Genomic DNA, 26,484 nt, shown 5'->3' on the forward strand with positions numbered 1-26,484 from the left:
TTTTCTTAACAGAGCAGCTAAATCAACCAAATTAACCCTACACAAAAGTGAGGTGACTAATTTTCTAACCAGATCACAAATTCTTTTTATGTGGCTTGGTCACTGCTATTTAAAATGTACAAAAGCAAGCATAGTCCCTGACTTATTTTCACGTGGCATCTGTTCTTTCTCCTATAGTTGCTGACTTAGTTTCATAGTCTCTGACTATTTTCACCTGGTATTTTTCTTTCTCATATAGTTCCTGAGCTCTAGACAAGTGGAAATTTTAATAGTGAATAAAGATAAGATAAACACAGTCAATCATACTTTTCAGGCTGGGTGTATTTTCCCAATGGTATTAGAACAAGTGCAAATGGCTTGTGAAATTTTTACTACTAATCCCCTTTGCAGGTTTAGAATGTTTGTGAGCCTCAGCAGAATTAAAGAGCCTAAATATGTGATCTGAAGAATAAGATATACCATATTATGGAAAATGGATTTGATTAGGTGTCTTTGTACTTTTGTATTTTTAATCCAACCACTAACTTTGTTGTATCTTTTTTTGTTTCCTTTTTTTCTTTTCTCCCCCTCTCCCTTTCAGGGGAAAAGCTCATGAGATTCAGCTACCCAGACATTCACTTTGATATGAACTTAACGTACGAGAAGGAGGCTGAGCTGATGCAGTCTCACATGATGGACCAAGCCATCAACAATGCAATCACCTACCTTGGAGCTGAGGCCCTTCACCCTCTGATGCAGCACCCGCCAAGCACAATCGCTGAGGTGGCCCCAGTGATAAGCTCAGCTTATTCTCAGGTCTATCATCCAAATCGGATAGAAAGACCCATTAGCAGGGAAACCTCCGATAGTCATGAAAACAACATGGATGGCCCTATCTCTCTCATCAGACCAAAGAGTCGACCCCAGGAAAGAGAGGCCTCTCCCAGCAATAGCTGCCTGGATTCTACTGACTCAGAAAGCAGCCATGATGACCACCAGTCCTACCAAGGAAACCCTGCCTTAAATCCCAAGAGGAAACAAAGCCCAGCTTATATGAAGGAGGATGTCAAGGCTTTGGATACCGCCAAGGCTCCTAAGGGCTCTCTGAAGGACATCTACAAAGTCTTCAATGGAGAAGGAGAACAGATTAGGGCCTTTAAGTGTGAGCACTGCCGAGTCCTTTTCCTAGACCATGTCATGTACACCATTCACATGGGTTGCCATGGCTACCGGGACCCACTGGAATGCAACATCTGTGGCTACAGAAGCCAGGACCGTTATGAGTTTTCATCACACATTGTTCGAGGGGAGCACACATTCCACTAGGCCTTTTCATTCCAAAGGGGACCCCTATGAAGTAACGAACTGCACATGAAGAAATACTGCACTTACAATCCCACCTTCCCTACAATGTTGACATACCTTTTTAAAAAAAATATTATCACTGTCATGAATTCTTATTTTGTGGACACGGTGTCCTCGCTCTGCCTAATTACAGTTAGGAAGAAACAGAAGAGAGAAAGGACAGGGACAGGGGATGTTGTTTCTTGATAACTTGGCTTCTTTATGTTGTGGGAATCTTGAGAGCAGTTCATTTCTGCCGTACATAGATGTAAGGCGTATCATACTCTGAAAAACAAGTCACTTGATTCATGCAGGTTCCCCTAAAAGATCCTGATTTGCCACTGATGCTCAGAATTATGACTAAAGGCAGGAAAGTTTCATTTTCTGGGTAGGACTTTCTGTTTAAAATGGGATAAGTAATTTAATGCTTCAAAAAATTTATTTCAAAATGTCAACCGTTGTGTTTTTTTCCCCCTCCAGAGGACATGGAGCAGAAACACATTGTTCTTTTCAGCGATAACTCCTTGGATGGGTGGTTGTTGTGGGTTCTCTGTTTACTTCCCCTCTGGAGTTTGTGATACGGTATGTCACACACTGTACCATAGAGCAGAACTTTTAAACTACAGGTAGTTAAGGACACCTACAATGCAGCTGAGGTCCTGCGGTCTTATTTTTCTAGACTTCAGCACTGTTTTTCCATAGTTTTGATGACTGGCATTTTATAGACACCCCGGCAGCCTTACTTTTAACACCGTTAATGAAGAGTATTTTTAACTGACTTTCAGAATAACATATGGTCTAACAGAGGCTAACAGGCAGTCGGTAGTTTCCAGAAGGGACCTCTACTTTTCATAAATTTGTTTGGGACGTTTTCTTTTAACAATGTAATGTGATGGCCGCATAGTATACGTGTTTGTTTCTAAAAGTATGCTTACGATTGTCACTTTATCAGCATTGAATCAGTGTTAACCAGTCAGCAGAAAAATATAATTAGGCTAACAGTAGGGGGAAAAAACCCACTCAGAAATCTCTTTCCTGGTATATTTCTCTTTTCTCTTGTGTTTTTCAAGCTGTGACCACCCAGTGTTCTGTCCATAGTCCATTCATCTTCTACCCTTCCAGCAGAAGGCCCTACATACCTTACTATAGGCTATTTCTTTCCAACTCTCCTCCAAGCAATTGCTAATTTGATCTGAATGTGTAACCTGAACCATGTAAGGTTATGGAACTTGGGCTATTTATTCTAGCATTTCTTCAGTAATAACATCTGCCACTTTCGGTGCAAGGAAAGGAGAATTCTTGGTTATCTTTATGTGTACTGCAGATAAAACAAACAAACAAAGGCTTATTTTCACCAATCTGGAGTATAGAATGGGACCGAACCTCCAAGTGAAAGCGACTGTGCCTGCAAATTTTTCCGTCTCAGAAACACTGAACTATTTGTAAGTCCTTGTCAGAAATGAATCTCAAATCCATAGCACAGAATTTCTCTTCTCTTAATCCATACATGTTATCATAGTTCATGTGCACATTTGAATGTCATTTATATGGGTGCTCTATCTGTTCTTTGCAGTCCTACAGCATTAGAGGGAAGCAACCCAGGGCATTTGATTCAGGTTGTTGGGGGAGGGGCACAAACCTGGAAGCAGAACCCACTGTTTGTGTGTAGAGAGGGCAACACTGACCATGACTGGATGATCTGATACCCGAGTATGAACACTGCAATTCTCTTAGCAGGGACTGATAGCTGCTCTAAAGAATTACTAAATAGGATGCAGAAACTGTGTTTCTTAAGGCAGAATAATGCAAGAATTAGCCAGACTGGAGAACTATGGACAGATCAGCAACTCTGGCCTCAGCACTGCTCTTCCCTCGTTTACTGGTTTCCCATCTGCTCATGTAAGTGATGCCTAAGCTCTGGCCCAGCCCGAGCTCAGCAAAGATGGGCGCAGCCCAGCTCTCTTCCACTAGCCCCTGTCGTCATTATTCTTGGAGAAATATCCAAACTGTCTCCTTAAATCTAAGAGCAGCACCAAAAGAGAGATGTGAAATGTTTTAATTAGAATGTCAACTGTCTTTTCCCCACCCCTGCGTGCTTTGGTCCTTTGGTACATTATGAACATATAATTTATTCAGAGATAAAGCATGTCTGTGAGACTTCCTCGCCCCACTCACCCTGACCACTCATAAGTAATTGAAATTTTATTTTATTTTCCTTTTGGTGGTAGCTAAATAATTTAAGTTAGTGATTTTGTGTTTTACTGTAATTTAAAGAAACATTTGGATGGCAGTCAATATGTTCATAACTTTGGCTGTGTGTGAATTTCTGCTGGCATTATCTATGAATTTTCTTTCTGCTTATGATTTTCTCAGTATGTGAACAAGTATGTACCTGCCCTGGGATAAACTGAATTTAGGTGGGTCTAGGGAGTTGTGCAGTACCCCATGAGGACAGTACCCAGGCATGCTCCTTCTCTGGGTTCATCTTTTTAGGAGTCTGTTTTACTGAAGGGACTTTGTATTTATGAGTGCATTTGCCACGAGTGTGTGCTTGTACTAGCTTAGCCTTATGATATAAGGGACAGAAAGAGCTAAGGATGGCTCAGGGTGTGACAGGGACAAATGAGGACAAGGTCAATCCCAACGTGTAGGGAGAATTTTTGTGGACACAGTGCTTTCTGGGAAAGTCTGGATGGCCGTTTTTGCACGCCTCTCCTTCACAAGAGGAAAGAAGAAACGTGGTAGCACCTAAAAATAAGTATGAGCTTTGGACACCAAATAAATCAAGTTTTATAGAACAGTTCTATGCCCAGTTTATTCAGGTGAGATTTCACAATGCAGAGTATTTGAGGGGCATAAAAATGGGTTAGTCTCTGTGTTCTCCACTTTGGCTGCTTTGCCCGGATTTTGTCCAGGAGTGTATCTCCAGCTCTTGGAGAAGTGTGTGGCCTTTCTCTAACAGTGGTCCATCACTTAAAACCCATTCTCATCTGGCTTTGAAAACAGTGGAAGTGACCAATAAGCAGGCTGGAAGAAATTTCAAGTTGTTGAAACATTCCGTGGAGGATTTTCTGGAGGGATGAAATGGAAGGAGGAGAGACCAGGATTCAGAATTGGCTACAAAGTAGGGAGTATCTTTTCTATATACATACAAGCACATACATTCTTTTATAGAAAATTCATGAAAAGAAGCAATTACAGTGATCAGATGTGTTGCAAAAACATCGAGTTAACAACTGTTAACACCAGAGCAATTTAGTAGGCTTACTTTTTACCAGATTGTATTAAGAAAAGGAAGTCACTAGTGTGTCGTTAGGACCATTTGCAACAGTGAAAAAAGCAGAGATTTTAACCTGATTTGATATAACCTCCAAAGTGAAAGAAACAAATTACCCTTCCATAGGAAGCTACAGAAAAAATTGTCAATGTTATTTATTGACAAATGGAGGAAGACAAGAATATTTTAGTAAGCTTGATATTGTTTTGTGTCTCAGCTATATACCTCACAAAACCACCGCAAAGTCTTTATGGTAGTTTATATAAATGTTTGACAAAATTCACATCAGTGGAGGCATTTTGATGAAAATTGGTCTGTTTTCCCATGTTCATTTATTGGCTCTCCAGAATGATTCCCTAACGTTAGAAAAAGAAAAGGCTGCAAAAATACAAACAACAACAACAACAAAAAACGCATGCCCTTAGTTTCAAGACACAACTTAGATTATGAGATACCGGCGATGTTATTTTGAAACTTTAAATTGTTCACTTTGCAGGAATGAATGTTACCTTTGTGATCCTCTTTCGTTGTGTCTTATGTATTGTTTTAGAAAATACTATCTTATGAAGACTGTTGTACAACAGAAATTCTCCAAAGGCACAGGAAAAGAAGAGTAGTGGTGAAATTGTAGTTTGTATATATGAAAGTAATCCTAGAAATGTTCTGAAACCTCCAGTTTCTGCAAATTAGTTAAAATACACAGTAACTGGTCTCTTAAGACCCCGAACTTAATGTATTAAATACTTAGAAAATTTCCTTCTCTCAGTGCCTTTTTAAAATGCAGTGAGTGTTGCTTAGCTGTTGCAACACTACCACACTGTTATTGTGTATTTTTTAAAAAATCACTTAAAATCTAGTGCTATATAATTTATCTTCATGTTTTTAGGGCAACACTGTTAGAAGAATTTTCAGTACAGAGACATAGAGCTCACCTGTGTAAAGCAAAAGGAAATTTTGAAACCATTTTAATATCTTTCTAGTTAGGTAGCATTTCTGAGCACTGTTACAAGGGTATGCAGGTGAAATAGAAGGTAGATGGAAATTTTAGCTGTGGGTTGCATTATGGTATGCGTTTTATTTTGTTTCTAAGGAAAAATACGTTCTAATATCGTGCGAGGCTTTATGAGTGAGGTCTTTGCTCAATAAAACAAAGTATTGTTTTGGAACTTCCTTAAATGACTAGCATTGTACTAGTCTTAGAACTTCTGTCCCCTAATTGGTTAATGTTTTATAGTAATGTAAAGAAGCAGGTAATTAATTCTCCTTGAACAAAACAAAACTGAACAGTCATATCACATTGCTATTCTCCAAAGCGTAATTCAGATGTTGCCTGCCGTGGTTGTGTATTACTTGCAATGAATGTGTTAGGATATGACAGCTTTTTAAAAAAAAGTAATAATAATAAGCTGCTTGTTATATGAAGCAAATGTCATATGACCAAGAAGCTGTGATATGCTATTGTTTCTTTATATCATAGTGTATTGCTAGGCCAAATAATGGCACCTTAAAATTTTTACATTTACTGCAGAAACCTAAAATTTTGAAATTTCCATAAAATTTTTATGTAACATTCTATTTTGAGCTTTTTAGTTTTCTCTTGCTGTACTGTAAGTTTGTGAATATTTTTCAAATGCACTCTTAGAAGTAAGTTCTTAATTCTGTTTATGGGGTTTTCTTCCCATAATATTGCATTTGTATATTTTCTGTATACATTTTTTGTGGATTAACCTTTATCCCATATAGAGAATGGTATGTGAATGGCTAGTTTTCTAAGATGTCCTTTTATTGTGAATAAAACATAAAATTTAGAGGCCCTCTGCTAAACCACATAAAGTATAGCATATAACTTCGTACAGGTACAGATAAAGCCAGTTTGCAGTTAACTGGGCCCTCAAATTACCTCAAGAGACAGGTAGGAAGGAGAGCTTCTTGGGTGGGCGGAGGTCGCTGAATCCCCTACTATGCACTTACCAGGATTCTACTTAATTTAATTTACTGGAAATGAATTTAAAAAATCGAATACACTGTAATAAGGGAAGGACTCTGGGTTTTGTCTTCGTTGTTGTTTTATGCTTTTATGTTTATTTGTTAACTAGTTCAATTACTGAAACTGTGATTAAAAAAAATTGACTGTCAAGCACGCTCAGATTATCAACAGAAATCATTTCCCCTTCTGTGTGGCAAAAAAAGTTCTCCTTGTTATCTCTCAAACTTGGTCTACCCTCTTCCACTTCTTCCTCTTCTCTGTCCATATCTCTTCCATCATTGTCTTTGGGTCCGTCTGCCACTCTTTTCCCCCTACTAGTTTGAACATTATTAGGTCAACTCTTATTTCTGATTCATGGGTCCCTTAAGTCTTAATTTTGTGTGTGTGATTTTTGTTGGCTGTATAATCTGCTGACATATTTTTATATTCAAGTGTAGTTTTATATTTAAAAAAAAGTAGTTGGATTAAAAATGGTAAGGTATGTAACCTTTGTATTACTTTCACTTTCAAATCCTGGGCACCTAAAATATGACCTCAGAGATTATGTCATCATAATATGGTATGTTTGCCTTCCTTTTTTCATTGAATTTTGTGTTCTAATTTGGTTTGCCTCCTCAAGTGTATATAATGAGAGATTAAACAATTTTTGCAAGTGTTTAGGGAGATGTTAAAAGTGTAAAGCGAAAAGTCTTAACTGACTCCCAGTTGGGAGAACATGCTTTAACAGGACTCTAATATTATTCCAGGTTTAGAGGGGTCTCTTGAGGCTCCACATTTGCTCTTACTAGTTGGACCTTTTAGACCATGTGTTATTTGCAGTTCCAGAACAATTGCTTCTATTTAGTTAAAAAGATCTTTTTCTTTATTCTCTGTACAAGTGCAATACTTTCCTTGAAGTCTTAAAAACTATGGTTATTTTGTTTTTGTTTTTTGACCTGTTCCTTCTGTAGTTAATGAAAAAAGAAACCCCTGAAAATCACGGTATGTTAATTAAAGGACGAAGCAAGCAAAGAGAAAAACAGTCCACAAAGAACCAGAGAATGTGGAAACCGTTGATCCCGTCTGGTGGTACCTTTAATTAGGCTGAATTTTCATTAAAATTAGTAAATCTTTTGCCTGAGAAGTGTGTCCAGAAGTTGAAATTCTTAAAGACGGAATTTTTTTCTTAGGTTCTTGCCCAATGTTTTAAATCAAGAACAGGTATTTTTATTTCAGTTTTTTTCTTTTGAAAATGAACTTTTAAAATGAAAGCAAAGCACTTAGCTCAATTTTAAACACCTATCACTTATTGGAGAAAATGTTTAAGAAATATTTGGAGCACTCCTGTCTTCGTACAGATTTAAGTAAGAAGTATTTTTCGTATCATGCATATTTATATGCAGTTTGTTGGTTTTCTTTTTTTATACCCGTGTCCCTGTAGTAAAACTGCTGTAATGTAAATACATATTTTGTTAAAAGATAACATTTCTTTGGCATTTCTCTTAAAGGCAGTTACTGCATTTGTACAGTATATGTCTTGGCCATTTTAGATTTTTTTTTTCCTTTAACAATACCAAAGGTAATTAGACTACTTTAAAAACTAATTGCTTGACAGTGTCTAGGATATTTTGAGTTTTAGAAGCAAAAAATAAAAATAAAAATAAATAGGTCAAACCAGTAAACCTCATATTTTTTTTCAAACTAATAATTTGGGAAAATAAAAACTATTGTTTTAAAAAGAAATATATATATAAATATATATGTAAAATTGAAATTCCAGACCTTGTATGTCAGGTTTGCTCAGTGTAACGTAGTTTTTTTTTTAAGGCTCAAATACCATACCTCAGAAAATGAGGTTTACTATGGAAATACTGAAACCGTCTTTGCAGCTGCGTGACAAGTCACTCTGCTATGTACCAATTTGGAGACCTCCAATATCACTGCAGACTAAATTACGGGACTTGTATTTTCTCTGTTTTTAATGCACACACATACATGTTCTGTGCATGTATGTGGGTACTGTGTATACGTGTGTGAGTGTTGTATATGCATGTGTGAGTGTGCGTCTGTGTGTGTGTACCACTAAAAAGCTGCAGAAACTTTGTAATACTTTGTGAAAGGATTATATTATAAAGGTTTGTACTGTCTGAGTGCACAGCTACTGGAATAAATTTAGGGAATCTCAGGAACAAGCATATAATTTGTCCAAGGTTTATTTCTTCTCAGAAGTGTAAGTGCAGTTTTTAATTCTGTATATTATTTAATATTTTACCAATAAAATAAACTTCTGACATAAAAGTTTGCTATAAAAACTTTCTGGTGCACATTCTGTACACGAACATCTTGCGAAGCAGAAGATGAAACTTAGTCGTGGCCGTGCGTGTGTGCCACACTCCTGACCTGCAGACGGGGGCGCGGGCAGTCTCAGCAATCCCCATCCCGACTGCGTGGCCCACCAGAGCAGATTGCCAAGCCCTCCACGGCTTGTTAAGCATGGCATCTCTTTTCTCTTCAGAAACATTACATCTTAATCTACCCCTGAAATAAAACTAAGAGGCCTGTATTTAAGAGCCTAGCCCCTATTTACAGAAGAAAAAAGTGAGACCTGGGGGAAGAAGAGTTGAGACTTGCCCCACAGGTCCAAGTAGCGTTCACTAGCCGCATTAGAAACCAGCTTTTCTTAGGAGTCAGACCAAGATTAAATTAAGGTGTAAGGCGTAGAGATTGTTCGATCACAACAGCAAAAATGTGGTGGTCTGTTCTGCTTCAGGTTATACTACAACTGTGTGAGTCAACGTTCCCTCAGATTTTACAGAGGAAGTTTGTTTTAACACTAGAAGTTTTCTCTGTTACAAATACCTTTCTGACCGGATTGCCAAAAGGCACTATGATTTGCAGACTTGTTTTACCTTTTTTCTTTTTTTTGAGATTTATTTATTGCTGTTCAGTGGCAGTTGTCCCTCCTATTTCCCCGTTGCTCAGTCCTACCCTGACACCTCACTCCTGCAGTCAATCCCCCACGTCCGTGCCAACCTCAAGTCCACCATCACATCTGGGAAGCCGTTAGAGTTTTTCTTCATCAATAATAAGTACTCACAGAGTCTCATGGATCTTTATCACATTTCCAATTTTACTCCCACAAGCCACACGAAATAAAAATACTACAAATTCAAATGAGATTTTATTTCCTTGACCAAGTTTAATTCAAATTCTAATGTGGGGGGGAAGTACAAACAAAGAGACTAACAGGATGAAAAAAGATGAGGTTAATCAATTACTTTCTAGTAGTAAGTGTATGACGGATCCCTTCAAGATCTGCATGGGATATTTACCAAATTGTCTTGGTTTATGGTGTTGATAGGAGCAAAATGAAAAACCTTGGGGTGTGAGCCACCTGGTGAAGGCAGTTCACTTAGAATTTTAGCAACTCTCCCCCCTTACTGTAAGGGTTTCTAAGGTGGACCCAGTAAACTCCCAACAAACCCTCATGTTTTGTTAATAGCCCTACCAACTGTTCCCGGTGTGGTGATTTTTTTAACGTCTCACTAGAGGCACCAATTAGGATACAACTGTTGAAACTGAATTTTGCTGCTTTTCTCTGACTGGACACAAAAATGGAAGGAGGTTCTTCCTTTAAAAAGCCTGACAGGCAGATGTAGACGAACTGGGCAAGAAGATTAAGTGTCTGTAATCCCATACAAAATGGGCAAAAGTAGGGGGAGATCCTGGAACATAAATATGCCCAGTCTGAGAAAAAGAAACATCCGCCTTTTTCTTTTCATCCTCATTACTTTTTCATAATCCTAGAATATTTTTGGATCAGACCAACTGCCTCTAACTTGAAATTTTGTCAGGCATGGGACAGATCCCTCAAAACAGTAAAAACAGATACTGCCCAGATTGGTGTTGAGTTGTTTGTTCTAGAAACCCTTAAAAGAGCTGTATGAACCTCACCATCTGACCAACCGGAACATATGCAAAGAAGCAAGATTTTCAGTGCTCCAGGAAGAACTAAAGACACAAAAGAAGGAAGGTAAGGGGGTGTGTGTCGGGCTCTACTGGCCTTAGGTAAGCTTATGACCTGAGTCATTCAGTGTTGTCATTTTGCCTCAGCTGATGGCCACTGGGACCAGAAGCTGTCTCCACTGGGTGTGCTTTATAAAATACCGTGATGGCGAAGTAGGAGAATTTAAGATAAAATGGGAATTAATTCAATAGTATGTCAATGCCCTGGGTCCATGTATTGGTTCTAGTTGGTGAATTTAAAAACTTAAAAAGATGATGGCCAACACAGCTTTTCTAAATGATGGAGGAGTTCCCAACTCTGACAGTCCACATTCAAAAGTAGGGACTCAGAACCTAAGGCAGTTAACAGAGCAGGAAAAGTGAGTGCGTATTTTGGAAGTGAAATATGCCCATCTAGGCCTTCTTTTCTTCCCTATTTTTTTCTTGTCTTTTTCTCATCATGTCATGTAAGTCATCCACATTTATTTCCTGGCCCTTTCTCACCCCCTCCTGATCTGTCTACATCAACCTTTTTATTCTCCTCCATCTCTTCTGTACACAACCTGTTCCTGCTCTCTATTCTTTGCCTTGTCACAACTTCGATGAACTAACTTGAAATACAGTCTCTTTCAATATAAGTAACTTAATGCAACCAAAATATATATATGAGTTATTTTTATTGATCAAGCACAGTTGTCTCTATTTCCCCCCACCCTAACCCTAACCCACACCCCAGCCATCCCTACCTCCCACCCTCAATTCTACCCCATTTGGCTGTGTCCGTGTGTGTCCTTTTTATTCTTGTTCCTTATGACCCTTCCCCCTCCAACTATCCCCTCTCACCTCCCCTCTGTTTACTGTCGGTTTGTTCTTAACTTGTTATATTTTGCTTGCTTGTTTGTTTTGTTGATTAGATTCCACTTACAGGTGAAATCCTATTTGTCTTTCACTGCCTGGCTTACTTCACTTAGCATGTGAATGAATGCTCTCCAGTTCCATCCATGCTGTTGCAAAAGGTAGGACCTCCTTTCTTTCTGCTGTGTGGTATTGCATAGTATGCCCTTTTTTACAAGTACTTTACAAATCAGCACAATTGTTATTGGCTTTATCTGATTCACTTGCAAAATTCTCATGTATGTGTGAGGTATCTGATCATCTATTTTACTGATAAGGAAACAGGTTCAAGTTGGTTATGATTTTCTTCATAAACACCACAAATAAGTGAAAAAGCTAGAACTGGTATCTAATTCTGAATATACTTAGTCTGGTGTTTTATTTTCTAAAGATGTTGATTCAGCATTTGATTGATGAGCTCCATTAATACAGAGAATAGCAAACCTATTATTATCTGAATCCCACCCCCAAATTCATGTGTTGATATCTTTTTTTAATTTAATTATTGTTCAGGTACAGTTTTCTGTCTTTCACTCCTATCCCACCCCACCCACCCAGTGCTCCCCACCTCCCTCCCATTTCCACCCCTGTTAGTTTTTATCCATGTGTCCTTTATACTTGTTCCTGTGAATCCTTCCCCTTTTCCCTTGAAATTCCCTCCCCTCTCCCCTCTGGTCCCTGTCTGTCAGCTTGTTCTCTATTTCATGTCTTTGGTTGTATTTGGCTTGTTTGTTTGTTTTGTTGTTTAGGTTCCTGTGTTGATATATTAATGCCAATTTGATAACTTTAGAAGGTGGGGGCTTTGGGGCCAACTAGATCATAAGGGTGGAGCCCTCATGAATCGAATTAATGCCCTTCCTAAACAGAACCTACAGAGTTCCCCAATCCCTTCTACCTTGCGACATCAAGAGGACTCCAGCTGTGGACCAGGAAGAGGGCCTTCACCAGAGCATGAGCATGCTGGCATCTTGATCTTGGACTTCCAGCCTCTAGAACTGTGAGAAATAAATTTCTGTTTTATATAAGCTACCTGGCATTTTGTTATAGTAACCCAAACAGACTAAGACAGCAAAATACAGGGTCCAGCACAAATAACTCCCCTTTTTATTATAAAATCTTTTATTACAAAATCACAAGCATGTAATTATGTAATATAAGAATATCACACTTAAGCACACCATATGCCATTTTAGGTGAAATGTTCAAATTAAAACTATAAATTATTATATTATTACCCTACAAACTACACTCAAGCAGGTGTTACTTCTGCTGGATCCTGTATTATGTACTGGGAAAAAATTACATCTCAGACACATATCTGATGAGTAATGTTTTGCTTATTCTAATTTTCAAACAGAATATTCCCAACTGAATTAACTGCTTTACACAATCAGGAAGGATGAGAAATATAGCCTTATGTAGTAGGGTGAAAACAACCTGTAATTAAAGTTGTTCTACAGAAACTTTAAGAAATGGATAAATTATTGCAAGTAGGTCTTTTAAAGACTACTTTTTATACTTGATTTAAATAAGTGTGGAATTTAAATTATTCACTAAATTTCCTACATAATTGATGAAATTCTTTGCCCATTTCTAAAATACTCTATCTGTATCTCCGTACACATTTCTTTTCTTATTGTAAAATGTGATTTCCAATCTTTATAGTTTGTTTTCTGACTCCTTGTCACTGAAAAACCTTGAGCTGGCCCATCATAAGTCATAAGGAGTCATCAGTACTGGAAGCTCTGGGCACCATTTCCAAATATTTGTCATTTTATTATATCTCCGAAATTCAGTGAGCAGCCTGGGCATTATGCTTATTTTTCTTGGATGCTAAACCCAGTACTAACTTAGCCCTTTACTGTTAATTCTATGGCATAAGGGCATTTCCAAGATCCTCCCAGAGTTCCCACTGTATCCATTGTGAAGTGATACACTTACAATAAAATCCAATCTCATGTTGTCTACCCTTAGGAATGAGACATGTACAACTACTTGGAATTTTTGGCCTTGACCTGACAAGTTTCCCCAGTCTTCAGGGATGGTTGCTGTAGTTACGCCTGCCATCATATACTCCTTGTCTTATTTGGACAATGTAAGTAACCTGATATTTTGGCCTTCAGACAGTCTGTTCTTTGTCTTTCCACCCTGCCTCCCTTCACTGTTTTGTTTATTTATTTATTTATTTGCATCAGATTGTAACATGCATATGTATTACCATCATTTGATAACAGTCAAGGGGAAAAATAAAACTGGGACAGCAAATGACTCATGTTTTTCCAAACTCTTAGCCAAATTGCTTTGTAGTCATCCTAAGGAATGGTAGTTTGACAGTATCGTAACACTGATACATTTCCCAGGCTACCAGAGTCTTGTGCTTTCTCTTCAGAGTTTTGACAAGTCTGATTACAGCTAAGATCTATGATTACTTGATCACATAAAGAGCACGTAGACAACTCTGCTTTGGGCATGACTTAAAGGAACAAAATCACTTTATTCGCAAGAAAAGTTCTAGTAGCTTTCTTGGGTCTTTGAGATACGAAGTGGGTCATTGCTTTATTGTTTTGAAATAAAGATGAGTTCTAGGGTATAATATCTCATAATAGAAATTCTAATATGGACATATAGTATTATCTATTTAAATTATAGTATGCTTAAGAACATTTTCTGCCTTAATTATAACAATGTGTTTGGCTTTTTAAAAAATTATCACTAATCATTATCTTGAGAGACCAGCCACCATATTCAGTATCATATCTCTGCTTTAATAAAGTGCTGATTTGTGCTCATGTACTTTGAATTTTTCTTAGAGCAACGATTTTCACCCAGGGTGCCACAAGAATGTTTAAAATATGCAATACCTGACTATTTAAGATTAGGGGCACTGACCTCTTTCCCTTAGATTGTCAAATAAAAAACTGACAACTGCCAATACAGTAGCTATCTGGTGTGAATGAATCAAATTATACTATTTTTTTGGTCAGATTGGCAAAATACATTCTTTGGTGTGCCACAGAATTTTAGTAATTAGTTTCTGAGTTCCATGAGATGAAAAAGGTCGAAGGTCAAGCCTTAGAGTGATCCATCGTGGTTCTAAGTTTCTGATCTACAGAAAATTTAACACTGTAGACCTCATTATGGTCTGCGACTTTGGGGTATATATAAGTTTACTAACATGTCATTCCATCAATATAAACTATTATAATGATGTGTTTTTGAAAGATGACCTATGTTACAATATGTTTGGGTTACTTATGTTAGTCTCCTGTGTCGGACTCAGAAAACATGGCAGATGAGCGCAGTTCAACAAAAATAGCCTGCAAAAGTGACCAAGATAATGCAGCGTATGTCTTTTCCTTTCCCCGAGCCCATTGCTTGTTAACATCAGTAGGCCTCGCCAGTCCCATTTCCAATGTGTGCACAACCCAACTACAGTCATTAGTCACATAGATGTTCACACACGAGCAGCTGTGTGTGGTGCTGATGGCCCATGGAAACCCAGCACATCGGAGCCATCTCATGGCAGTCCGTCAGCCTGCTATTGGACAGTGAGTGTCACCTACACCAGCATGAGGTTCAAGTACAACTCATAGAATTTATTCTCGTGTGACCTCTTAAATCTGTAGACTGCAGCTTCTGCTTATCTGCTATCTGTTCTGTAGTTCTCTGGTGGATGAGTTATAAATAACGCTCGTATTTCTCACACACAAAGACTTTTCCTACTTTTCTTATTTTTAACTAGGACTTATTTTCATTATTCGAAACTGTGTAAATGACCAATGCAATAGTCTGAGAAGAGAAAAGAGCTTTAGCTCCTAACTTTGCTTTGGCCTACGAGATGTGAATGCATCCCATTTGTCCAGCTATTATGGCAGGACTCCATAATGAACCTCATGGGGAGAAACCAGGACAGCTACATCAGCGGCCCTCTGAATGACAGGGACAGGGAATGACTTGCCCCACCCCATCTATCACAGTGTAGGAAGCAGGTCTGATTTATACGTAAGTAACCCCTAACTTATGACACCGCAAGGCCTTCTGATGTTTTACTGTAACTAAAGTAAGCTGACAAATGAGTCTAAGCATGAAAAATATCCTCTATCCTTTTATTGAATAATATTAAACAGAGTATTTAGGAGATATGGTTATGGAAGAACATACACATTTTAAAACCTAAATTTAAATCTGATTCTGTCAAGGTACATGGAGTCAATCATTAAATCATTATCATTTGAAGATAGAAGGGTGTGTGTTTTTTTTTAAGAACCCTGAAAACATTACTTGGTAAGTAGTACTAGAAGAACAAAAAATAAGTATGAAGCAACATCAAGTTTTCATTACCATTTTGGCCCAGTGAACAGTTTATTCTGGGCTTCTTCTATGTCACTTCTTCCTCTTCCATATCACTTTGTATCCTTGGAGAGCTTAAGCAAATGTCTACAGAATGAGCCTATAGGATGAGACTTTGGGAGGATAGAATGTACAGCTTATTTAGTTTCCAAAATTAAAATTAAGTTCATTTGGAAAGTCCAAGGAAAACATAAGCTTTTCCCCTTTTCTTTCTATGCTCTTTCTGCAGTATTTCTTCGTTCACTGGTAAAATAGCCTAAAATTTAAGTGATTACAATGCCTAGTACATGCAACCACTTTGCTAAGTACTATAGTGAGTTCATTCATTAATTTAGTACTTCCAGTGTGCCAGACTGGGTGCTTAGAACATAATATTGAATAAGACACAGTCCCTGTTCCCAGGAAATGACCTTACACTGAGGAGCAAACAAAAAAATAGGAATAAAATATTATAGTTCTCATTATAAGTGTAAAAATAAAATGCTACGGAAACAATGGCAGGTGACCCTAACTTAGCCTTGGAGTGAGGAAATGGATCGTGATAGAAGTGACATCTAAGCAGAGTCTAAAGCAATAAATGTAAGTGCATTTGATGACAATGGAAAGGTGAAAGAGGAAGAGAGAAAGTTTGTTCTGAGCAGAGGAAACACATCTACAAAGTCCTGGAGGGGACAGTGGAGAGAGAGAGAGAGAGAGACAGACAGACAGACAGACATGGGGGAGAGGACAGACAAGAGGCTGAAAGATAAGAAAACGGAAGAGAGAGAGAACAAGTACCAACAGTTCCCTGCAGGGGGTTGCATGTTCGGTGTGGCTGGAACGAAGAAGTGGAACGAGAACAAGCCATAGCAAGAAATAAAACTGGAGTGATGGGTAGAGTCAGTTTTTAGGGCTCCATTTTCCTAACTCAAGGAATTTGAAATCATAGCATGGGAAACAAAGACCCATACCAGTTGTACTAGGTGTGACGTGATTAGATTTGCAGAATTGTTTGGACTTGAATACGAGGTTAGTTTGGAGGGATGCCAGACTGGGAGTTGAAACTGCTGTGGTGAATCCCAGGGAAAATAATGGCGAGTTGTGCTGTGGCGTGGGTCTGATGTGGGGAGATGTGGTTGAATCCCCAAAGGCTACCTTTAAAAGGTAGGATATACTGGACCATTGATGGATTGCAGGTAGGCAGTGAGGAAGAGAGATATATAAAGATGATACCCTAGTTTCCGAGCTGGAAAAGTAGATGCACGATGGTGCCATTTACCTCGGGGAGAAACAGATTTGAGAGGTACAGAGGTGAGGAGTATTTGAACATGCTGAGTCTGAAATACCAGTGTGACGTTTGAGTGGAGACGTCTGGTAGGACATCAGGAGAGGCATCTGAGCTTAATTTTTTTATTTAAAAAAGTATGGATATATATATGTATATATACACACATATATATGCATACACATTCAAACATAGGGGATTAAAGTATAAAGTATGAAAAGCACTCTACTGAGAAAAGCACAAAACATTAGAAAGAATACAACTGTGTAGAAATGACAATAAAGAAAAGCTGTCACCAAGGGTCAAAACAATGGCACAGAAAACCCAGGAGCTCATAGTGGGAGAAGGTTTACGCACTGAGAATGGCCTCATAGTAAAGGTATTTATGAGAGTTTTTGGAAATGTTTTTGGGAAGTTTTCAAAAGGCAACTACAAAGTTAGGTTGAAATTGTGTGACAGGAACTTCAAGAGAAATGCACTTCAATTTTCAGTTCCTCTCAATTTGAATGTGTCTAAGAAAGAGAAAGAGAAGAACCAGGGAACCCAAACCTGCATGAATGTAGAGCACTGCTTGGCCAGGGAGGGAGGCCCCATGTACCCACCGCTGACCTGGGAGATGGCAGGTCTAGTTAATATTTAGGATTATTCTTTAAACATTCCAGCATATATAAATATACAAAGTAGGTATCTGTTTACACCCATTTAAATATGCCAAGTAGAATCATCTTACTTTGAGCTAGAGGTTATTGGAGATCATCTCAATTCACAGAGACAGAAATTGAGGCCCTTATTACAAGTCTTTTTGTGTATTTATTTATTCAAGTATTTTTTTTCACAACTAGTTAATCATACAACTGGGGGCTGGGGTTTCCTCATAGTCAGATGATGCTCAAGGTCATACTAAGAGGCAGGATGTACAGTCATAGAAAGGCCCTCTATGGGTACATATCTTTTTTACTTTCCTAAACTTCTCTGGGACCACATTTTAACCACAAGTTATTACTGATCTCCTGGTAACCTACATGCCATGTAACAAAATCGACTGTTTTCCCATTTATTATCATGTGCTCATCCACAATTAATTGAGTACCTAAATATATGATGAGTCCCTAAATATTCAAGTAAATCTTAAATATTATTTTCATAGGCTATATAAGGAGAATATTTTTATGAAGGAAACTTATTATAATGAGAGTATTTGATAAGTGATATCAAAAGAATTTTAAATTATAATATATTGATCAGTTATTTCAAATCTATCATCATAAGAGATAACCTTCTATATATCTTATAACAAAAGGCTTCAAAATGTTTTATATGTGCATATAAGAATAATGCAAGTTTGTTGTGAGTAACATTTCTGAGATGGAAAGGCTATGACAGGACTTTTGAGTAAAATTAAACCCACTCATGAGTTTGTGATTGTCACTATGGATAGCAGTCCATATAATAGAAATGTCATATGTGCTACAAATACAAGCCACATAATGCAATTAATTTTTTCTGGTAATCTCCTTAAAAAATTGGTCAAATTAATTTTAATGTATTTTATTTAGTCCAGTATATCCAAAATATCATTTCAAAATATAAGCATATACAATTTATGAAATAGTTTCCCGTCTTAGATTTTCATCAACTTTTTGAAATCCAGCCTGTATTTTACATTTATAGTACATCTCAGTTTGGACTAGTTCACATTTCGAGAGTTTAGTAGCAGATCTGTGACCTATCCTAGTAATTGAAGTCAACTATCTAAATGCTTCTGTGTAAAAATAATGACCCCTGCTGCCATTTAAGTCCTTATCATGTGATAGTCACTGTGGTGATTTCCATGTTTTTTGTATTCATTCTCTAAATAGTCATATGATGTAGATGCCATTGTCAAACTCAGTTACTAAAATGAGCAACAAGAGACTCAGAAGAACATAATGGCTTTGCCTAAATCTACAGCATTAACAAGTGACAGGCCAGGGATTCAAATATGAAAATTTTAAAAGTATATTGAAATACTATTTATATTGTATGCTTTTCGATGATCTTATATTTTGATTTTTAAGTGAAGATAGCCAATTTGATTTTAGGGGAAGTAAATTTGTGGTAAAGTGATTTCAATGAATTGATAGTTGGTGAAGTGAGAGACCACTGACCTACCTTGCTTGTTAAGGGAATTTATCAGTAGTAAAGAAAAATAAAAGAGAGGATGTTACAGATGACATTGAACAAAGTGACAACAGGGACATATATCTATGCTAAATAAAACTAAAAATGAGCCCTGGCTAGTGTAGCTCAGTGGATTAAGTGTAAACCTGCAAACCAAAGGGTCGCCAGTTTGGTTCCCAGTCAGGACACATGTCTGGGTTGCAGGCCAGGTCCCCAGCTGGGGGGCACAGGAGAGGCAACCACACATTGATGTTTCTCTCCCTCTCTTTCTCCCTCCCTTTCTTTCTCTCTGAAAATAAATAAATAAAGAAACAAATAAATAAATAAATAAAATCATTTTTTTAAAAACTAAAAATGAGTAGACCTAAGAAGGATAGTAGTATATCCTGGATATGCTTTAATCAGATGATACCAAACAGAACTAATTTGTGGTGAAACCCAAAAAGATGAATGTCTACATTATTAAGCATATGAAAAAAACAGTTATGGAAGTGTTAAGAAAATTGGAAAATTGATTTTAGGTCTAAATTTTCTAAAATATAAAGTTACTCATCTGAGTTCAAAGGGATTTGCATGGGATATGGCATTTGAAGAATTAAATATGAGTGTTAAGCAAGTCTAATTTGGATAAACTCAAAGACAAATGCACAGGTCAATGGTATGGTGTTGGAGGTAAAGGAAAATCATTAATAAAAAAATATTCCGTTTTCCTTCTCTTGACCCTATGGAGATTCTCCACTGATCACTGTAACATTTCGATGGCTATTTCTTCACTCTGTTTATCATCACAATTTATCTTTTTTTAAAAATTTGTGTCAGTTCCTTGAATATCACTGGCCTTTCAGCCTGCATATTAAATTCCTTTTTCCAAATGCTAAGCTGTATTTTTCTCCATAATTCAAGATACCACTTGGAAACAGTCTACTCCAGGAAGCATTTCCAAACCACAGATGGGAACTAATGTACCCTCGTGGAAGGGAGCAATGGCATGGATGATTCATACACATGTTCTCATTCTATGAGCGAATATTGCCGTAGGGTAAATCTGTATTCTTGTGTCCAATATGCTTTATCTAATTTCTGTCCTGCCTCAACCTCCTCATTCCCCTAATTCAAACCAGATACTCTTCCTTATTGCTCAGGTCTGTACTCTTTTCACTAAGCATTCTTCATCTGCCCTTCCTCCTCGCTGTTACCAGAGAGTCTATAAAACATCAAACAAAGAAAATATTAATATTTGCAAATGGCTGTCAAGTAACAATTGATTGGGGTCAGGAAATGCTTTAGTTCGATTAATAAAAGAGGTTTTGCCTTAACTAGGTGGTGGACGGGCACGTAACAGAGTTGAAAGACAGCAGAAGCATTAGTGTCCAAACACCCAGGAGACCCCCAGACTTACTGCTTTGTGATATTATTTAAGATATTTAAACTTACTGGTCTCAGTTTTCTCATCTAAAGTTGTGATGAGAATACATGGCAGAGCTATTTTATTTATTCATGTATTTCCTTGGACAAATAGCATGTACCATTCACATATTAAACACCAGATACTAAAAATAAAAACAATGTCCTGCCTTTGTTAATTCACACGCAATGGATCAGAGAGAAATAGAAACCAATGCCAGTAGGAGTACTCCAAAGCGGCAGGCCGGGAGCAGGTGTAGGATGCCCTAGGGCAGAAAAAGGGAAGTTACTTTGGAGAATGAAGAGATCAGTCAGGAAAGTCAGGTGTTTAAAGTAGTTGACTTAAGCTGTCATGGAGGAGGGATAGAGTAGGAGGGGTAGGTGGTCTAACTGTTCAGTAATACATTTGATTCTTCAGGAAAGATTGATTGTGTGCCCAGCACGTGGTGGAGGACGTGGCCATTAATAAAAAGGGAGATGGCCCTTTTCTAAGATGCATGTGCTTCTCCGGTCCTCACAGTGCTTCCTGTGAGTGTGGAAGAGAGAGAACAGTATAAACAGGCCTCACTTGACTGACCCGGCAAATTCACCAATACTTCCACATGCCTCTGTGAAACACACTGACTAATATTCAAAGCTCAGGGAAACCTCACAGCCAATGGAATACACTTCAGTAGCTTACACCCTTCTCTCATTGATTGAATTGCAAGTTTGCCAAGAATTAGTTGTATTTGTGCCCAAACTATTTATGACAGTTGACTTAATGTAATAATTAAACATTGCTTACATAATTTAATAAAACAAAGTGTAAAATGAGAGACTTGTTTCTTTGAAAATTAAATTGAATATTTTAGAAAGACTAAGTAGATTCTTTAAAAACATTTCTATGAAAATTAGATATAGGAGATACAACCATAAAAGACTCCGAAAAAATTTTTAATGATTTAAACAAGTCTCTTTTCAGATTGATTTGCAAATGTCTTTAAGTTTTCACTCCACTCTAAATAAAGTGAAAATAGAACTTAGACACGGTGCACTGTGGTAAAGAAAGACTAAACACATTTTCAGTGTACCCCTCTCCAAATTTAAGGCCATAGCCCTACATTTTAAAAAAAAAAAGAATGGTTGTACATTTAAACATATTGGGTTACATATTTGAGGGGTGTAGATAACATTTTCATACTTCTCCTATTTGAACCTACTTTAATTATTAGTGATCATATTGGTGAGAGCTTCCAATAAGGAAACATGATACAATGATATGGACAGCACTGGGATCTCAGTAGGGAAGCAAAATCAGTCCTAGAGAATAGGAACTCAGAAGTAGGAGTAAGTGGGGAAAGGGAAGGGAGTGGGGAGAGGAGAGCATCCCAGGCAGGGAAAACAGGAACAAACAGAGACGTGAAGACCTGAATAAGTTCAGTGTCGCCGGACCATACGGTGGTGAGAATGTACATGGCAAAGAGTTTGGACTGGTAGGTGGGGCCAAACCCGGGTCCTGGAAAGCCTTATACATCATGTTCAGTCTAAACTACCTTGTGAAAGGTTTTAAACTAGGGGCTATATTAACAGATTGGATTCAAGTAAAATAACTAGTTGAGTGTGCACAATGAGTTATGAGGAGCAAAGTGAGAGGAAGGAGATGAATTATTCTAAGATAGTGGCAACGTGGGTTCAGACAGTAGTCCTAGATTTGGAGACAGGCGGCAGATTTTAGACCTGTTTGTGAGGTGTCATAAACCAGGTATGCTAACTGGTTGGAATTTAGGGCTCAAAACCCAGTGGAAGGAGTGAAATACAGATACTCCTAGATTTTTGGCTTAAGGAATCAGGTGGGCGGTGCCATTTATAGCAACTTTAATAAGAGAAAGTTGTTTGGGGAGTGTGGGGGTCGATGAAGCCCCTTCTGGGAGCACTGTGCTTCTCTCACAAGCCATGTGGTGGGAAAGTCCTGTGGGCCATTGGCTATAAAGGGCGCAGGAAAAGGGTAAGGCTTAGACATAGAGGATTTGCTGGGATTTGCGTAAACAAACTGTAATTGAAACCATGAAGAGTAGCGATAATCTCCCAAAGACAGTATAATATGAAAAAATAAGAACAGAGAAGAAAAGAAAACTGCATAGCAGAGTACTGGCAGAAGAACATCGAAGTACAGGTAGGAAACAAGAAGCCAAAAGCATGATTAATGAAGATGCAGCTGAGGAATTAGGAGGAAGGGCAGTGTTGGAGGTATCCAAGGCTGCTGAGTGAAGAACACACAATAGCTTTAGCACTTTATAGGTCACGGGGGCTCTGATGGGGGAAGGGAACATTCAAGGAGCACCTGAAGCCTAAAAGGAAACCGAGTGGGGTGAAGAGTGAGGAGCGGTCTATGCATTGTTCTGCTGTTCTGAGAGTCATGTGCTGTTTTAAGGTGAAGAATAGAAAGAAAAAAGCCCGAAGAAGCTGAAAGGGGCCAGGACTGGAAGGGCTTGGATACCAAACTAAAGAGGGTTGGACTTTTTATCCCATAATAAATGTTGGGGACCTAGTAAAATCTGCAAACTAATAGAAACCAGCTCCCTTCGATAAGGAGGAGACTAACGTGGGGTGAGAGAATGGGTAAAGGAAGCCGGTTAGCACAAAGCTTTCCACCTTGAGGCAGGGACACCCAGATGTGCTCCAAGCAGTTTGTTACTAAAAATATGGTACCCAAGTTAACCTCTTTAATGATGTCATTCTTACTTTTATTCCAGTAGGTTTTCTAGCAGCATGGGAAAGAAAGGGGTGGAGTTACTAAACTTCTAGAATTATACTTAACATTAACTGTGCCTGAGGGAGTGACTCACAAGTGAGCCTCATCCATCCTTTGTGTTGATGTCAGGAAAAAAGTTAAGGATCATTAAGTTCCAGAAAATTGCAACCATTGGAGCAGAGAGGACTCGATCCTAATTAGGCATCGTCGGTAGGGATGGTGAAGAGAGAAAGGACTGTCGGAGCAGAGTTGCACAGAGGGAAGCAACAGGGTTCAGAAGCTGATTGGATGGGAGACATTATCCCCCCGAATCGCAATGTGCTTTATTACATGCCTTTAGCATATCAGGAACTCCAGTAGGAACTGTACATCATCGCACTTCATCTTCTCAACAACCTTACAAAGCAGGTATTTCTGTGCTCATTTTATAAATAATAAAACTGGAGTTTAGAGCATTCAAGCAGCTTTCCCAAAGTCATCCAGATTTGAAGGTGCCTAGACAAGGTTCAAACCAATATTTACCTGATTCAGAATCACTCCCATTCATCATCGTCACCTTCTACTGTGCCCCAAGTCTAGGATGCTTGTCATGTTAGTTGCTGGGCTGTATACAATGGTAACATCAGATTATGATGGTAAATACAAGTGAGCAAGTTTAGAGGGAAATAGTGAGTTCAATTTTAAACATGTTCTGTTTTAAAAAACCTGGGGAAAATTCCTGGTGATGTCTAATATTTCTGGGAGTGGGTAATGGGCGGGAGAGAGGGAGCAAAAAGGAAAAGGGACTCATGGTCATGGACAACAGCGTGGTAATTGTGGGGGTGGGGAATAAGGAGGACAAATGGGGATGGGAAAAATACAATAAAGATAATTTTTTAAAAGCCTGGAGAATATCCCTGGTGAGGGCATCTAATACTTACATATATGTCTAGAATTTAGGGGAGATGTCTGGGAGGAAATAAAATTTTAGGTATTAGCACTTAAATCATTAAAGTCATGGGAACAGACGAGACTGGAAGGTGAGACGGAAATCAAGTGGAGAGCTAAGAAATACTAAAACTAAAAAGGAGGTCGGAGAGAAGTTTCAGGGAAGGAGACAGAGAAGAAAGGTTAACACGAGTTAGACAGGAGTGGCGAAGGGTGAATTCCGCTGACACAGCGGAGAGCCGGGAAGCGGAAGGAAGCGATCAAATAGTATCACATGCTATGGAGTACTCAAGAAAGATAGCTGAAAAAGTCCACTAGACTAAGAAGGTCGTGAATGAGAAACGAGTTAAAACAGCATGAGATTCGTAAATGTTAATTTTGAATGGTAACACCCAGTATTGTCTATGGTCTGGAAATACACAGATTGTGGGAAAGAAGAGTATCAACCCTTGGAAGGCCAAATGCCAATGCCTTTGAAAAGCCAGCATTCTCATTCTAGGACTATTTTGAAGTAAACATAAGGAATGGGGGCATTCACAGCAGCACTGCTCCTGAGGGCCACCGTGTCACTGTCGTGAAGAGCCCTCACTCCAGAGCCAGGCGGTTCAGCTGCCAGCGGCCGGTCACCAGCTCTGTGACTGCGGGCAAGTTACTTCAACGTTCTGTGCCTTACGTTCTCTATCTGTAAAATAGCAAAAAGACGACTGTATTCAATCATGTTATTACAGCCTAATTTTGTGTCATAGGAATTAAGTGAGCAAATGCTATAAGGTATTTATGTTGAGTATTTGTTAAATAAATCCAAAAAATCCCAATATTCCATGGGGAGATTGAGTTTGAAATCTTATCTATGACTTGCAATGGCATGCAACTAAGAAAAATGATATACTTAACTATCTAGCATTATGGAGAGGTACTAACAGGTTGTCATTAGAAGAAAGTCATGAGCCAACTGGATGGAATGACCTCATTAGTGAATAAACAATGTGCAAATGCATTGTGTATGATGAATATTGTTAGAAAACCATATATCCAAGTGCTCATGTTTGGATGGTTGGATTATCAATTTATTTTATTGTGCTTTTTTAATTTTTACATATTTCTAAATTACTTATATAATTCATTTATATAAATGTGTATGTACAGAGAGAGAATGATTTTTAAGATAAAAAAAAACATTAAAACCATCCTGGAGGTCAGGATAGAATAGCAACTGATGATTATTCTTTGGCAAAACTCATCTGTGAAAGTAAGCAGAGCAGGGGGTTGGTAGCTAGAGGAGATTTGTAACCAGTAGAGACGCAGCATATATAAAATGCTTAACAGAGTCCTGCCATCTCGGAGGCTTCCTATAAATGAGGGCTGTTATTATTTCTACTACTATTATTTTTATCGTCATCAAAGTTTTTTCAGGCCTCACTCAGACTTTCACTACCAGCTGAACTACTGTGTAGCCAAGGGCAAGAACTAAAAGAAAAAAATTAAGTAGGGAGCATTCTAGGAAAAAAGATCACTTAGAACATTCTGGACACTGTTCCTGCTGGTCAGAGCAGTGTCCAGGAACTAATTATCCATAGGAAGAGCCTCAGGACCAGAGGAGATAAGACTCAGGTTGCCAGACCATCTGGAAAGTAGCTAAGATAAGAAAGAATAAATTGCTTTAAGATCTTTCTTCCCACCTACCATTTATACAAACTGGTTTCTGTACCTAACCATTTAGGCTACAAATGTACTGCTTTATCTCTCAGACAGATTATGAACCCCAACAGGTCTATAAATGTTATCCATCCTATAGCGCATCCTCCCATGCCAATCTTTTACATATTCAGAAAACTCGTCTTAAGCAATTAATGGCATGAGCAGAATAAACAGAACCATAATTAAAATAATTTCAATTAGCCCCTGAAATAATTTTAAGGGCCTACTTTAAAAGATGTCCTGTAATTTTGAATTTCTGTCTTCTTGGTTCTATGATGGACTGAGACACTAAAAGTAATGACAGGATCTCAACAAAACCCGTGGCTGGGGCTGTCATCCGGGAAAACCAAGAACGAAACTTGGTGACCTTAGAACTTTGTCCGTTTTAGTAATTATATTTTAGAAACCACGTCTGAACCAGTTGTATCACCAAATTAGAGCAGTATGAAAATGGAAGCTCCTGTAATTGTAATCTGTTAAAG

The 26,484-nt window shown here is 38.2% G+C and overlaps 1 protein-coding gene across 16 annotated transcripts in view; it reads left to right on the top strand.

Moving 5' to 3' along the window:
- The window catches only part of IKZF2 (IKAROS family zinc finger 2), a 142,018-nt gene extending 133,093 nt beyond the window's left edge, over positions 1 to 8,925 (top strand). For 10 of the 16 annotated variants that reach the window (XM_037131616.2, XM_037131607.2, XM_037131609.2 and 7 more), the window contains one exon: positions 581 to 8,924. In XM_037131616.2, coding sequence (XP_036987511.2) covers positions 581 to 1,305 — 725 coding nt within the window. In that variant the 3' untranslated portion in view covers positions 1,306 to 8,924. Of the gene's footprint in view, positions 1 to 580 lie in introns of all 16 variants that reach the window. The other 6 variants (XM_037131619.2, XM_037131620.2, XM_037131618.2 and 3 more) reach the window with 2 other exon arrangements.
- Positions 8,926 to 26,484: the final 17,559 nt, after the last annotated feature.

Source organism: Artibeus jamaicensis, unplaced genomic scaffold, assembly GCF_021234435.1.
Source record: "Artibeus jamaicensis isolate MK-2021 breed Jamaican fruit bat unplaced genomic scaffold, CSHL_Jam_final contig_1015, whole genome shotgun sequence".
NCBI lineage: Eukaryota > Metazoa > Chordata > Mammalia > Chiroptera > Phyllostomidae > Artibeus > Artibeus jamaicensis.